This window comes from Mercenaria mercenaria, chromosome 4, assembly GCF_021730395.1.
Source record: "Mercenaria mercenaria strain notata chromosome 4, MADL_Memer_1, whole genome shotgun sequence".
Lineage (NCBI taxonomy): Eukaryota > Metazoa > Mollusca > Bivalvia > Venerida > Veneridae > Mercenaria > Mercenaria mercenaria.
The window spans coordinates 53,623,392-53,639,862 of NC_069364.1; the positions used below are offsets into that span (position 1 = coordinate 53,623,392).

The following is a 16,471-nucleotide window of genomic DNA, read 5'->3' on the forward strand; positions in this document are numbered from 1 at the left end:
ATATTATTGAACTGAAACTGACCAATTAGAAATTGTGTTTGTCATAAATGCAGATCTTTCCAAATATATGGTTAAGCAATTAAAATACAATTTAAAGGCCATAAGTGAATTAATAGTTAACTAGTTAAATCTAACTTATTGTAAAGGCAGACTGAGGAATGGCTATGCCATCTACGAATCAGACACACATTCAATAGGTGCAGACGTACAGTAGTTTTTCTAGCTGCACTACACTGAATATGTTAAGATTGTTATAACACATTGTCTGTAAGGGGTAACATTATGCAAAACAATAAGACTCAATTTTCAGAAAATTTACTGTAAAACTAAGTAAACATTGACACTACATCTTCAAAGTCATTTAAAGTCTTATGATTTGAAAACAAATGAAAAAAAAATTGTAAAACGCACCTTACCATTAAGAAATAAAACTTCAGTATCATTATCATTAATGACGTCAAAACTGACAAATTAAATTACCACATTTGAATGGAACTTTCCTAAAAATGGTTTGTTCTGTCCTGCGATATAAACATAATATTGATCGGGCTGAAATTTCCCAGTAGCCACAGGCCTAAAATCACTTTTATGAACATAACGTGCGTAAATTCATGTATGCGGTTTATTTAGCTTAGTGACGAAAATATGTTTATTTTAACACAGATAAAAAGTCATTAATCAAACGTAACCATGCTTAAAAAGACACTATACTTAAACAATTACATGCGTGGAATTAGTGTTAACGACTGATGTCTGATTTAATTAAATTACGGCATATTCATTCTCTTTGTCAAGATAATTAGTTTTGCTGTTAAAATTCTTGTATTTAGCTTCCTGTATGTTTGATACAACTGTGTCAACATGTGAATGTTTGCCTACATCTAATTGTTTAATGTGTCCTGATTTTATATCACAACGATCGTATTCATCGTTAGCAGCAATTGTTTTATCCCTGTAGCTAGTGATTTTAATATCTAAATGGTTCGAGTTTTCAAGTTTGTCATACGTTATGTCAACTTCTGCGATGTCAGCTTTAACTTTACCAATATGCGAGTACATACTGAGGGCATCAGTCTTGATTTTATTAATTGTGCTGCCCGACATATTAGAGTAACAATTTTCCATAGTGGAATTTGCTTTAATATCCATATGATCGTATGTAAATTCTCGATGTGTCTCATTGACGTGTTGTAAACTAAGAACATTATAATCAGTGTCCATCACTACATTTTCAGAGTATATTTCATTGTATATTGCAGCTTCTGTATTATTAAGTTCATGTTCTGTGACTTGTGGTAGTGCTTCAAGTACACTTTTAGACGAAATGTTGTTTTCTGTTGATTTGTGGTCTGTCCCTGCTGAGTTTTCATGTAAATGTTGCACAAAATCGGAACCGTGAACGATAACTTCAGTGTCTTCATTTTTATTCCGAGATCTTTAATAGATGTAAACAAAAATTGATTACAAGACATTTTGAAATGCAGAATAGCTTTACATTTCACATTGCACAGTATAACTGTAAATACACTTTGAATTGAACTGTCATAAAATCATATATACAACAAGCCCATGCTCTGACTAATTTAACGCCAGGAAGATCGACTTTCAATTTCAATAAAAACTTCGAAGGAAAAATATTTGCAAAATAATGGAATGGTTATGGTTTTTCCGTTCCGCACGCTGTAAAAGCTATTAAAACAGAAACTATCCGTATAACCTTGTGGAATAAGATCAGGCCTTCCGAGATCGATTACCCTTTAAATAAAACTTGAGTCAAATAGAAAATACGGATGATATTATCACTGATTTATGAACTTTTTGCGAATACACAAAAAGCTGTATGCGATCAACAGTGAACGCTTGAAATATTTCAACTATAAGCCTAATAAAGTGTACGTATATAGTTACCTCCGTTTCAAAAATACAGCAATAACCACAAGTCCAACAACAATGACAAATCCAGGTATCAAAGTGTACACCGCCAATAATGATTTGTTGCTATCATCTAAAAGTTCTGAGAAAGAGAGTATACTAGGAAATTATGTAATCAATGCATCATGTATTTTATCCATAATAACATCAGGAGTCAAAAGAAATAAACCTTATAACCTTTATCATTCAGAAGAAATCTGACATATCTTGTAGACATATAAACACCTATTCTATGGGCAACAGTATTGAATTGAGGTAATGATACATACATAATTTGACAAAGCTATCCATGTATTTACTGTTGTAATATTTACTTTATTATCAAATACGTAGAATACAAAATGAAATTAAAAGAATACTGTCATAGTTCATTTTTCTTGCATGCGCCTATGGATGCTACCTGTATGACAACTGAGTCTTACTGTTCAGGTATCTTAACAGATGGTTGGCTCTTGGACATTACAATTTTCTTTCAGTCAGACTTCGAATTTAGCAGTTGTCCTAGTTTTGCTTTGCTTTCACACAGTTAATTCTATTTAAATATTTCATTTTGATGGCTCAGCAGTAAGTGTTTTATTACCAATTTCACAGTTATTTCCTGTCCATTGGTCAGTGCAATTACAAGTGTAATTGTGTGCAGTGATGTCTGTACATCCGCCACCATGTTTACATGGGTTAGTGGCACATACTGTTATATAGAAAAAAACAAGGTAAAGTCACTTTCACTTGAAAATATCATATTTATCATTTGATCAGTTGTACTACATGACCTGAAATGCAAACTGTTTTAAAGTTTATGAAGAATTTTATATTTTAAGATGAACATCTCATTTGAATCTATGAATTATTACCCATCTTTCAAAATGCAAACATCACACACCTGCTGCTTTCTATCTTTTACTGTTCCCTCATTATGGAATACGGGGCATTGTTAGCATATATTTCCGTCACATGATAATAACAGTAATCTTAAGTAATTGTTATACACATACGCCATGTATCATATATAGAAATATGCCAATATCCTCCACAGTATTCTTCTCTGCTTCCGGGACATCTTATATTGCAATCTTCACTGAGCATTTGTGTCCTGATTTGATTGCCACAATAACATTCTACCATATACTGCAATGTATATCAGGAAACGGACATGTTTCAAAGAACTCTTTGCAGTTTAATTTGTTGGATTTTTAAGTAACGCAAAATAAGTCTAAATAACATGTGACCTGTATTACTGTTATTTTGTTTCTTTCACATTAGTAATATTCTATGTGATGACATACGTTTGCCTGTTTGCAAATTGAGGACATCGAACAAATAATCATACACTTATCGCGGTCATCTTAATATAATAGAAGAGTTGATATCAATTTCCAAGTAGTAAGGGGATGACCATAAGACAGGCAGTGATGACCTGGCAGAAAACAGTTAATATAACGTGTGGCGCTAGTTTCCTAAATATAATCCATAAGTGAATTACCGGGCAAGCCCATGCACCCTGATATTCTTACTGTTATTAAGTCAACCTCATCGTTGCTATTCCAAAAATGAATAAAAGGTAAGGGTAGATATTTCGGAAGCACACAGTACAACAAATACGGCCAGAGCCATGCATCGCAAGAATCCTTACTTCGATTTGCGAAGGCATGTAGAGTGTTACTTAGGGTCGACATACTAGCTGTAACTCAAAGAGGAATACATGTGGTTTCCATCGAGCAGAAAAGCTTGAACAAGTATTTTCGTTTTTTATGTATGACTTACATGCAACTACATTGTGTACATACTGCTGTAATGTAGTAATTCAAAACTTAAATCGAAATATATCAATTCAATCATTCATTACTTATAGTGTTTTAGTACAGTGTTATAAGTGATTGTTTTATAACACACTTTGTGCTAATGAATATTTTAATCAACTATGTGAAAAAATATCGTAATAAGATTAATAATGTGTCATGTGTCATGTGTACTCGGCAAGCCTCGTTACCGTCCAATGCACAGGTGCCCTCGGGACGGATATTTCTATCCGATTCGTAAACATATAATTATTTTTTCTTGCATATCCTATAACATAAGCTTTTTATTTTAACACATTAGTTTTCTTGCATGCCATATACATGTATTACAAATAATAGAATAAATAAAGTAAATAGGAATACTTTCTTTGTATCACTCTTTTTTTTATAGTAGAGTATGTACACAAAGCGCGAGAAATTAACGTCCGTGAGCAGAAGTGACGTCATGACGTTTCAGTGAGGCACAATAACAAAGTTCCACTTTAGTTTTATTGTTTGTAGCGTAACGTTATGTTTCTACTGTAAAAAAACGTATTTTGAATAGAGAAATAGTATATAGGGAACGGAGAAAAACTATCAAGGTACATGATGTTTTCGTATTTTACATAAACAATATATGATCAATGCATGTATCGCTAGGTGTCATTAACAGCACGAGAGTCATCTAGCATAGGGGGCGCCAGATGGGTTTTGCCCTCATGGAATGCCTGTCCGATGTGCAAGAAAAGCTATTCTCAGTAGTAAAGACGGTTGTTCTTTCTATCACATTGAAAAAAATGACTCTCTTACCTCGGTTCCCGCATATCTGTATTTAGCAGACTTGCAAAACGCCTTACATTTATCTCCACTATTTGATGATATAAAAGTTTTCGTCTTTTCTCGCAGGACTCGTTTATGGCTATCTTTATAGCAACCAAGGTAACCGTCTGGAATGTGCGCTTCAAGGTTATAAATGAAAAATGAATTAAACGAACTATAGGAATAATTAAAATAAAGTTAATAATTAGTATACATGTTTATTGAAAATGTGAATGTAGCAACAACAACAACAACAACAATATCTCTTTCTGCAGAGCCTAACTTCAAAGTAATGACAAATATACTCTAACGATATTAAGGAAACTCTTTTCTACATTACTTTATAAACACACAAGTTGCCTACACACTGCAGTCTTGACACACAATGAAGTAGTTTGAGTACCATCCTGTATTTGTAAAGTAGATATAAAGATATGCTTAATATTTCAATCACATAGTAAACATAGTTTCCACTTTTAACACTCATGTTATACAGTGAATTGTAATTGCCGACGGTATATTGTGTAACGTAAATTTCGTTTAATTTTAGTTTAATTACATTTGTGTATACATACACACATATGCATGCATCACATTTATACAAGCATTCAAACAAATACATACAAATGGGCTCAGCCAAAAGTTATGCCCTGCTCAGTAAATTTCGTTCGCGATCAAAAGGCATAGTAGATTGAAAAATGTACCCGTTATTTGTCCAATTTATCTGCAGTCGTACCTGTTATTTTACCTGCGACTATTTATAACATACTTAAGCTATTACGTTTCGCGTATTTCGCATCCGATGTATTTCCGCTATTTTGTTTTTGCACTGTTTTAGAATTTTACCGAAATCATTGCCCAAGAAAACGAATATAACTCCGAAAGGTAGTTAAAATAAATGTGTTTATTTCCCTGCATTGTAAAATAAAATTTTGCAATAAAAACACCGAAAGAATGAAATTTGTTTTTAATATTTTTATAGATGATATCTATCAATCGTCATATCATATTTGCAAAACGTAAATATTACGTACCTTGTACCGACAAATGTAAACAAAATGCTTGTAAATGTAACAGAAACAAAGAAAATAGAGACTTCATTTCAAATTCTCTGTTACTTCTTGTAAAACCAAAGTACTAATTAAATTTATTTCAGATTCAATACACAATGTTTATTTAAGCAGTTAACAGTCAAATCAGAAACAACAATTACAAGTGCTATACAATATTAACGCACGTCAGTCATTTCAGGAAGTAAACATACTGGTATTGTAGAAGTTCACGTTAAGTACAGACAAATTGAAAGATATATATATATATATAGCTGGCTGTTATATTTTGATGAACATCCCTATTTACTATTCAGACAATACTAAGATTACACTTCATTTTGTTTACAGTTTGAAATAATACACGTACATGGTTTAAAGGGGTACTAGTATTACAATATACACGTCTTTATATATTAATAAAAAAACTAACCCGTAAATTGCTCCTTTTACGGCTTGTATTATCTTACTGATGGTGAAATTACAGGCAATATTTATATACGTTTCATTGCTGTTATCGTAATATATGTTCTTTGTCCATGCAGTCAAATATGCGTTTAAAAATTCACCTAGTTAAAGCCAAATTACGCTAATAAAATGTCTTACTTTCGGCATAAATAATACAAATATTGAAATGGTGGTTAAATGCTTTTAATTGTGTCTGTTTGTTTTTTTTGTCTTAAGCAAAAGAGGCGTATTTGTCATAGATTAATTACACTTTTCTGTCTAAATTAAATGCATTTTTACATTTTGGTATATGTATATGTAGAGTTTGAATGAGGTCGTTAAATATAATCAAAATTCAACATCGTAAGACTTACATCCTGTTTCATTTGCAGTCTGCTTATAAGATTAGTCCTTCTCTTTCAAAACAAAATATGTATTGAAAGCGAGCATACGGACTGGTTTGATATATACCCTGCTCTGTTCCGCCTTTCCCTTAATGGTGTTTCCGGCTTTTTCAGTATCAGCGAGATCATATGATTACGGTTTCATGGGATTTTTTTTATGAGGATATTTTGTAATTTACATCGTGTTCCTGTGATAACTATTTCGTGTGTTAGGGATTCACCTGGTTTCACACTGTCTTCTTATACACGAATATGGTGGTGCTGGTGCCAGTTAACTAGTTTAAACTCCCAGTGGTGTTTTTGCCACTTACCGTTACAAGTCGGTACCCTGCTGAGTTCCTTCTTCATGTATGTTCTGTGTCCCTTTGCTATCATTGTATTTGTTTATGTTACTGTGTACATTTGCTCAGTCACTTTTTACATGTATACAGTTTCATGTACTTATGTTTCAATGTAGAGTGCTGTATTGGCCCTGCGAGTATGGCTTCTCCTGTTGGGCTTTTGTCCTTGAAATTTAGAAGACAGAAGTGGTATTCCGCTTTGAATAAACTATGCAGGTTACACAATTGCATACCATGGAAATATTCAGTTTTATGGTCTCCACTAATGTAATCTTTGTAACCAGAAAATAGGTTCTTTTGTAGTCAGGTTTTAATATAGAAGTAATTAAATATGAATTGATATTAAATTTTGTCTGCCAGTGTCAGCCAAATATCGAGTGGAATATTAGAAAGGCGTTCCAAAAACGGGTCAAACTGAACCAAACTAGAAGACACATCTTAATTTACCATGCCTGCTATCATGTAAATAGAAACGGCTATTTCGGTCCGTTTTCATGGGTCGGTACTACAACAGGATCATTGTTAAAGACTGAAGCTTTCGGGTACCAGGGAGAATTTTGTAATTTTGCTTTCTCAGCAATATTTTTTTCTGGCAAACTGGGAACCAGCTAACATATCGCCGTTAGCCCACTCTTTAAAAATGAAGATTGTTAGCTACCGATGGTACGAGTATGCCGCGGTATAAGCACTATCCTTTATGTTTCGACATTGATTACAAAATAGAAAGAGTGGAAAACCACAGGTCTCCCAACACCGAGTCATTGAAACTTATATATCAATCTAAATCAGGAAGATCTTAGGAAGACAATTATCTAAAACGAAATTAAGATTCTTGTCACAAATGGGTATATCTTTCAGTCTCCGTTATGTTGTACAGTAGTATAATAAACGCGTTATTAGCTTTTACTAAAATGCGTACCTTGTATAGTTTAAAGATGTACTTGATGTTGTTCTGATAATGTCAACCGATTATTTCCTGTTATCAATGCTTGCTACTGTTGGTATCGTATATGCCAGTGTTTATACAAATTTTGCCAGATGTAAACAGCGTCTTACATTCTAATCAATAACATCAATAGTAAACAGAGGATTCAACAAGTTTAAAAGAGGGACTTTACTTAAGTAGTTATTATATAGAAAACGACACATGTGATTTCGTCTTTGTAGAGACTAATTTCAAGTCATATACTTACGTGGCATTCAGAATTACATGCGGTTGAATATTTGTTTGTACTTCATAACAGTTTGTTCTTATACGTCGATTCTCAATTACAACACATTTCAATGCGTCATATTTGATTGAAGCAGATCACTTGTTGTTTAAGCTGATGCAAACATACAACCGGTTAAATAAGTATTTGCAGAGTTGTACCTCCGTGTTTTCGTTGGAAGAGCAGGAGTAAATGAAACTATTTAAGAACAAACTTTAGAAGAGTCTGTCAGAAAACTGATGCTTTAGAGTAAATGTGTAGGCTGGTGATATGGGATCTAAAATAGAGAGTAAATCCAATTATACTATGTGCCATGTGCATAATCTATAATTTTATTTTATCCTATACTGAAATTGAGTACTGTAAATCAGAATATCAATAATTATTAAATTTATCCCTTTAATTTTATTAATAGGGATCATAACGTTGCATTATAAGACCATAAACTATACGTTTTTTTATAATATAAACAGATAATAAATCTAAACGAAAAGCACTCAAATGAAAAGACAGGAAAGTGTAATTTGTTGTTTTTAGCATCGTAAAGTATTTATTTGGGGTAATATGATGAAAAAATACTGATTTCACTAAAAACTGATAAGCACACATGTAATAAAATATATTGTATACGTAGTTTTTATGACGTGGTTTTACGATCATGTAAAATCTCCGGCACCGGCACTAGGTTATGAAAGTGGGCCTTCTCAGTTAGTATGTTATACATGCAGGACCAATCAGTTTCTTACAATTTATGACTAATATCCTCAAACATACCATCCCACAAAGAAAGTAAACAATTCAATATCACGCAGGAAGTAGAACGAAGTTTCATCAGTAAGCCTAAAAATATCCATAACACGTACTACTCGTACATTTGCCATCTGTGGTTACCTGCTCTATGTTCTACAACGTAATAAACACGTTTCAGTTGGATTGAACTTGTTTAATAAACTGACTAAATTAACGAAACTTTATTTCAAAATATAATTGCATTTATAAATCCTAATCAGTTATCATGCTCAATGCAATTTATAGATGTTCAAGTACGAATACATCCAATAACAGGAAACCGTGGGGGAAAGGTGTTAAGACAACCAGCAAATGATCTAATGGCAATGTCTGGTTATAGCCACCATTCGGTACAATAGCTGTGCATTCTTTACAGTTAACAAAACATGCAGTTCCTTTTCAATTTGCACAACAGTATACAATTATTTTTGGGTTTAACTTTTTAAGACGAATACACAGTCAAAAAACATTTAGAATGACAGAGAAATATCTTGTTCTATTACACGCAAATTTAAACACCGTCATCAGTAAACGCCAATGAAGTTGTGCGATTATATCGTGTACTATAACACTCACTCGATATCTTTTACAATATATTTCATATTGCACAAGGTACATTTTTGTTTTCTAACACATTTAGAAAGATATGTTATGAAAATTAGAAAATCATCTAATGCTATGTTACCATTTTATGATTCTGCTACCTCCACCCAATTTTTAAAAAAATCTCAAAATACACATACATGTGTTGAATTAAGAAACTCGTTTTAAGGCCGAAACTTCATAACAAAAATCAAATAACTTCCTTTTCCTGTCATATCCCGGTAACAAAGTTGAATTTGGTCACATATTTGACAATATAGCCGCAAAAGTAAATATCTACACCCCTTGTATTCTTTTTCATGGTATTTACACGTTTTATGAAATACACCACTTGTGACTTGTAAAGGTCGTATTTAAATGAAACATATCTGTCCACATTAAGTGTTTATTGAAATTTTAATATTTCATAAACAACATATTTTTCTTAATGTGCAGGAAGATAATTATGAAAGATATAGCCACAGTAGGATTAATTTCAACCATTGAAACTGAAATTGCTGACACAATAATGGAATATGGATATGTTAATGTACAGAATATCCGACCACGCTTTCACTTATATTCTTCAGTATAGGACCGATGGCATTCCGTGATGATATAAAACTTTCTCTTTAATTGATATTAAAACAAAACAAAAAAACAACTGTCAATAAAGTCTGAAAATTAGATCCCGCGGAAGCACCGAGAACAAGGCAAACAGTGAAAATTACAGACTCGGTTTGATTGAGTCTGTTCATAAGCCTCATTTGTCGGAAATTTTGTGAAATTAGCTGATTTTCTCCAACACAAAATAATCATGTCTTATCTCTCCATCGCTTGTTTCTACAAAGGCTAGCTCATGCGTATTTCCAGACAAGTCACTTGAGGAATGCTCTTTGTTTTTCTCTGGCGACTTATAGTTAAGATGTGAATAATCGCCCGCATCGATTTCCGTATTTTGTGCTCTGGCATCTAAATGACTATAGTCGGTATCACAATCTGACTCGTCTTGAAACTTTTTCATTCCATTTGATGTGTTTACTTGTAACCGATTATATGTGTCAATGTCCTCAGTTGTTTCTGTTGGTGAGTTTTCATTGTCTAAATGTGAATATGTAATGTCAGAAATCCAACTAATGTTGTTCTGATTTGCTTTAAGATGCGAATACGTGTTGTCAAAGTATGGCAATGTTTGTATTGTAAGATGACTGTACTTAATTTGTTTATTGTCACATCCGTCAGGTTCTATGTCAACATATCCACTGTTGAAGTAAGTGGACGTGCGCGAGGTCGAACAATATGAATATGGTGTTGATTTTACTTTATAATCGTTGCAAGATGCGTTTCCTACTTCTCTGTGCTTAGGTTGTTTAGTTGTTGTTGCTAACCCACTTGAGACTCCATTTCGAACCTTCTTAGCAGCCCTTCGTCTGTAATAGAATTGCTACATTACCGAAAGCCTTAAACTTAGATGTATCTCTAGACATTATGAAAAATATCCAGTCATCGCATGTCGTTTGCTTTATTATCATATATTTTTGATGTATTTGTGTCACAGTAGTGCTAAGATTCTGTCAAGATATATTTAAAATACTGGTAATTTACAGACAATGATCAAATTAGTGACAGATGTCAGTAGTTATGACATCGCGCAAGTATCAGCATATCAACATGTATGTACCATCTCAACACCCTAGTGACAGAGCCTCCGATATGAATGCTCGATCTACGGCCACGTCATACTATGGTACTAGTAACGCTCTTGCTTGGCGTTCAGAATTAAAAGGAAAACTGACTCCGCTTCTCTCTCTCTCTCTTGTAGAACTTCATTCACCATCAACCTAAAACAAATTAGTATAACGTATAACACATGAATTTTTAAAAAGTAAAATAAATATTTTTCACTTTCCTCTTTATGCAGACTGCTGCCACGGTAATAGCTATCAGGACTACTAAAGCTACTGGGACCAACACATATTCGGCAATGTTTGATTCAGATTTATCTGTAAAAGAAATCGAGGTTAACTGTTGTATTATGGTGCATAAAATTTTATTGACATATGTTAGTAAAAATCCAATAAAAAATATATACAAAAATCCGAAACTACAATTTTCACGAAGAAATGCTGAAGGCAAACACGTTCTGTTAGTTACCGTGGTTACTGACTTAAAAAGCAAAAATTGCAAGGACAAAGATTCTTTTCCACACTCGCCGGTATGAACGAAAAGTCAAATACTCGAGTTATTGTCAAAACAATGCTGAAACGCCATACAATAAAATATAATCACATGGATATTACCGATTTCCGTTACGAATCCACGACCTTAAATTCTTATATGATGGTACTTTTTGGTCTATTTAATCTTTTAACCTGCTTTCTCGATCGTTCTAAGTTTCTCACTCTCAATTAAACATTCTAATTGTTATACTAGATATCTCGTGGTATGAATGGTTTGGTAGTCATGCAAAGTTAACTTGTTGTTTACAATAAGTAAAACACTCAGAATACATACCTGTCGTTTTAATGTTGGGAAAATGTGTTGTTATTTTTATGCTTGTCGATAATGGGCTCTTATCCTCTGTCGATTTTGCGTGTTCATTCGTTGCAGCACTCGTTATATTTATTACAGGAGTGTTTGTAGCCGATGACGACGACGACGATGATGTATCTAATATGCAAGTATAAAATTATACATAAATATCTCACAAAAACTAGCACAAAAATCATTTATTCGTATTTTTTCTGGCATGATAAAACGCAAATAAATATGACCGAGCGTTCTATCATTCATATAATGCAATTTACGAATACAGGTATATAGCTGCTCGTTTAAAGGTATAGAAATATGGTTTGCTTTATACAGTTGCCTAAATAAAAACCTACGTTTGTCACAATGTTTCCCTGTCCATTCTCCAAAGCAGATACAGTTATAGCTGCTGGCATCAATGTCTTCACATGTGGCACCATTCTTACAAGGCGATGTAGCACAATCTATCGATGAACAAATAGGTCACATACGCAATTTATCGGCAAATTCAACACGTTTGTAAATACATGTACACTGCTTGCTTAACGTTATTAAACAACGTTTGCATTGTAATGCCCATATTGTTTGGTCAGTAGTAACCAGAAATTTGAAAAAGACAAGGATAAACATTCAAAAATAATAACAAGAACGTTTACCTTAAACACCAACAAGCATACTCGTGTAAATATTATTTAGTAGAAAAGTTAACTGTACACACACTGATAGTATGTTGATTGGTTGCGAACTATGCTTCAAAAGGTTTATAACAATATCTCCAAACAAATTAAGTTTCGATCACAAAGCTAAGTTCAAGTCAATTATTTCTATTGATTGTGCAATGGTAAGGTTCATTGAAGTCTTCATCATGACTACTAATTTTAAATTCAAAATTATATACACGGGCCAAATTCCCATCTAAATGGGGGCCTTTAAAAATACCAAAAGTGTTATTTTTCCATCATGATAATACCTTGTACGTATAGTGTTATTAAATATCATAAATTGATGCAGTGGTATCTGAGTTGTTAGTTGGATTAGGGATGAATAGAATCGTCTATTTGAGCACACATTGGGTTGTCCATATTAAGAATATCATCTAAAATCTACATACACCATGTGTCGTACACAGAAATTGTCGAACGCCCTCCGCATATTTCTTCGGGATTCCCTGGACATTTGTGATTGCAGACATATAATAGTTCTTGAACAGGTATGGTATGTCCACAGTAACATTCATCTTCATTCTGGAAATATTGCGCAGATTCGATATAAATTTTGATCTAACCATTATTTTTTATTGTTTTTATTTATACATAGATTCATATACTGTATACAAATAGATACACACATTTAAGTAAAGGTGTTGCACATTTCATTCCTTCCTATGAACAGACTCAATCAAACCAAGTCTGCTATTATTCAGCTTGGTTGCATTCTATGCTTCCAAATGATCTTTGTACAGATTTTATTATCTACTAAAATTCCACCAAGCCCTTAAAATAATAAACATCAGAGATTTTATAAGAACAACATAACATAATGCCATTACCTCTGTCCCTGCATATCTAAATCCATTTGACATGCAGTATTGTTTGCACTCATCTCCACTATTAGTTTTGGATTTTTGGTGTTTTCCTTTTAGAATTCTGTTTCTCCTGTCGTCCTTATAACATTTAATAAAACCGTCCGGTCTATAAGCTGTAATATAAACAAATATATAATTTACGTACTTCATAAAATAGTTTTATCTCATCTCGAAGCTTGCATAAATAAAAATATATTTTTAAAAAGAACATTCATATACACACAAAAACAGCGTTTTAGAAGTAGAAGATGGTATAACTTATCACTGTTTATTCCAAATAATCAGTAATTAAAATATGGACAACCGTCATCTTATTTTCTTATTAGTAGATTATCTAATGTAATGTAAACATACCTCTCAAAGGCGTTGAATACGGAGACATCAAAAGAACAACTGTTAACGACATGACATTCATTATTCTACACTTAGTATCTATTGCTTGACTCACTGCATAATTTAGTATGAGGTTATTGAAATTTTGATAAGTAAACAAGCTGAAACTCGGATGTAAGCGGTTATCTTGAAGCACATCGATCTTATCATTAGCAAGGCGGATAGTATACCGACAATCATTGTTTTATTAAAAAAGATGGTTTAAAACAAGGAAATTAATATTCTAACATTATTGCCACCAAGCAATACTTCTCCATACATGTACTGAGTTCTTCTGCATCTGTAATACTAATCTTTTCTTAGCAGCAGTCTTACAAATACCTGTATGATTATTTAATGATTACAAGGATTTACATTTAAGATATCTTATTTAATACATTGAAAGCAACTAATTTGAAAATGAAGTCACACCAACAGGTGGATGTCTGACATGAAAGAAATTCACACCAAAAGCGAGGTTTCGAGCCCAAAGCCGTGAGGGGGCAAGTAATTCGAAATCAGCGACCTTACATGTAGCTTCTTCGGCCGCGGATGTACCTTTGTTGAGAGAGAGGCTGGGAGAAGAGGTAGAGTCCTGGCAAGATGATCACAACTTCTTGCTGATCAACAACCCCGACGACCAGGACACTTTTTATTCCAGACGTTGGCACACCACTTCTACTCCTGATCTTGGTTTCTGCACTGAAGACATCCACAAGAATATTGCAAGAGAAGTAGGACAGCAACTAGGCGGTAGCGATCACCGTCCTGTTTACCTCACCTTGCAATACAGGACCATACAGGAACCAAGCTTACCTCGTTGGAACTACAAAAAGGCTAATTGGAAAAAATACTTACAGAGAGCTTACAGATGAAACCTGCAGACAGATTCGCACTGAAGGCAGGGACATAAACAAAGTCACAAAGGACTTCAATGCAGCCCTACTCCAGGCAGCCAAAAATGTATTCTAGAGGTTCCGGGAGAGATTACAAGCCATATTTGAACAAGGACCTAGAGGGCCTTCAGGAGGAGTTGTCAGAAGCCAGGCGCGAGGCTGAAACACAACCGTCCCAAACCAACAACATAAAACTCCAAAAGGTAAGGGCCAAGTTTCTGAGAGCAAAGCTCCAGGCCAGAAGAGAGAGCTGGAAAGAAATAACTGCCTCACTCAATTTAGAAAGAGACAGTACAAAGGTTTGGAAACTTACACGGCAATTGAATGATGAAGGCGGAAGCAAAAGAGGCACTACGTCTGTAAAAGAAAATGGTTCTCTGCTGACTGGAAAATAGGCTGCAAATAAGTTTGCTGAAAACTACGAAAAAGTAAGCAACATCACAGTCAACAGAAGACGGCAAAGAGAAGTTAGAAGGGAGGAAAGAGAGAGAAGATCCAAAAAGTCCAAGGAAGAAGTGATGTAATCAAGCCTCACACTAAATGAGCTACTTACAGCACTGAAGAAGCTCAAGCAAGGCCAAGAAATCACCAGGACCAGACCTCATCACCAATGAGATGCTGACCCATTGGGAAGTTTTGCTACGAAAACACTTCTAGATGTTTTCAATCTGAGCTGGAAGGAGTGGAAACATCCACAGGTCTGGAGGGAGGCGATCATGGCACCTATCCTAAAACGTAGAAAGGACAAAAAGAAAGTAGCCAGCTATCGCCCTATTAGTCTCACCAGCACAGTGGGGAAGACCATGGAAAGCATCATAAACCAACGCATGAAGTGGTACTTGGAAACTAACAATATCTTGGCCCACCAACAGGCTGGCTTCAGGTCATTCCGGTCAACAGAGGACCAAACAACATACTTTGCACAAGAAATCGAAAATGCCTTTCAGGCAAAAATGTTTACTCTAGTGACATGGGTAGACCTTCAGAGAGCATTTGACAAGGTATAGGTGGATGGTCTTCTTTTAAAACTACAGAGGAATGGTGTTGGAGGCACCATGTACAGATGGATAAAGTCCTATCTCTTCAACCGAAGAGCTAGAGTGAACCTTGATGGAACCTCTAGTCATAAGTTTCTGCAGAGAAATGGAGTTCCCCAAGGAGGAATACTCTCTCCTACTCTCTTTCTTCTCTTCATCATTGATCTGGTGGCTGAACTTCCAAGAGGAGTCAAAGCTGCTCTCTACGCGGATGATTTGGTGCTTTGGTGCTCAGAGGAATATGCAACAATTGCTAACTACAGGATGCAAGAAGCCTCAGACAGGCTTTCAGCCTGGGCAGAAGAATGGTGTGTTCAGGTCAACACTGAGAAATCCTGCACAACCCTGTTTTCACTGTCACCAAAGCAGACAGATGCTGGCTATATTAGGATTTGTGACGTCCCACTTGCAGAAGTGGAGGAGGCAACATAATCTGGGAGTAACGTTCGACAGGCGTCTTACATTGAAGGCACATCTAACCAATGCAGAAAGCAAGGCACGAAAAAAGCTTCCCATTCTACGGAAACTTGCTGGTACAGACTGGGGAGCACACGAAAACATACTCAAGACAGTATACCTTGGGACCATCAGACCCGTCCTAAAGTATGGCTCCTCAGCTTGGATAACAGCGGCCAAGACAAATCAGCAGAGGTTAGACAAAGTGCAAAATCAGGCCCTCAGGATCATCACCGGAGCACTGAAA

At 34.6% G+C, this 16,471-nt stretch overlaps 2 protein-coding genes across 3 annotated transcripts; both read right to left on the reverse strand.

The window, feature by feature from the left end:
* Positions 1–299: 299 nt before the first annotated feature.
* LOC128545935 (uncharacterized) lies at positions 300–6,932 on the reverse strand. Of its 2 annotated transcripts, none has more exons than XM_053541251.1 (6): positions 6,738–6,932; positions 4,518–4,666; positions 2,925–3,057; positions 2,513–2,620; positions 1,909–2,014; positions 300–1,435 (listed from the first exon to the last, which is right to left on the reverse strand). In XM_053541251.1, exons 1-6 carry the CDS (start codon positions 6,799–6,801, stop codon positions 763–765), a joined length of 1,233 nt encoding a protein of 410 aa, XP_053397226.1. In that variant the 5' UTR covers positions 6,802–6,932; the 3' UTR covers positions 300–762. The 2 variants fall into 2 exon arrangements, with proteins under 2 accessions (XP_053397226.1, XP_053397225.1); XM_053541250.1 differs by lacking the exon at positions 6,738–6,932 and adding an exon at positions 5,561–5,724.
* Positions 6,933–9,187: 2,255 nt separating this feature from the next.
* LOC123551735 (uncharacterized) lies at positions 9,188–13,973 on the reverse strand. The gene is made up of 7 exons (XM_053541249.1): positions 13,818–13,973; positions 13,428–13,576; positions 12,990–13,122; positions 12,235–12,342; positions 11,864–12,019; positions 11,259–11,352; positions 9,188–10,779 (listed from the first exon to the last, which is right to left on the reverse strand). The coding sequence occupies exons 1-7, from the start codon at positions 13,876–13,878 to the stop codon at positions 10,137–10,139; spliced, it is 1,344 nt and encodes a 447-aa protein (XP_053397224.1). The 5' UTR covers positions 13,879–13,973; the 3' UTR covers positions 9,188–10,136.
* Positions 13,974–16,471: the final 2,498 nt, after the last annotated feature.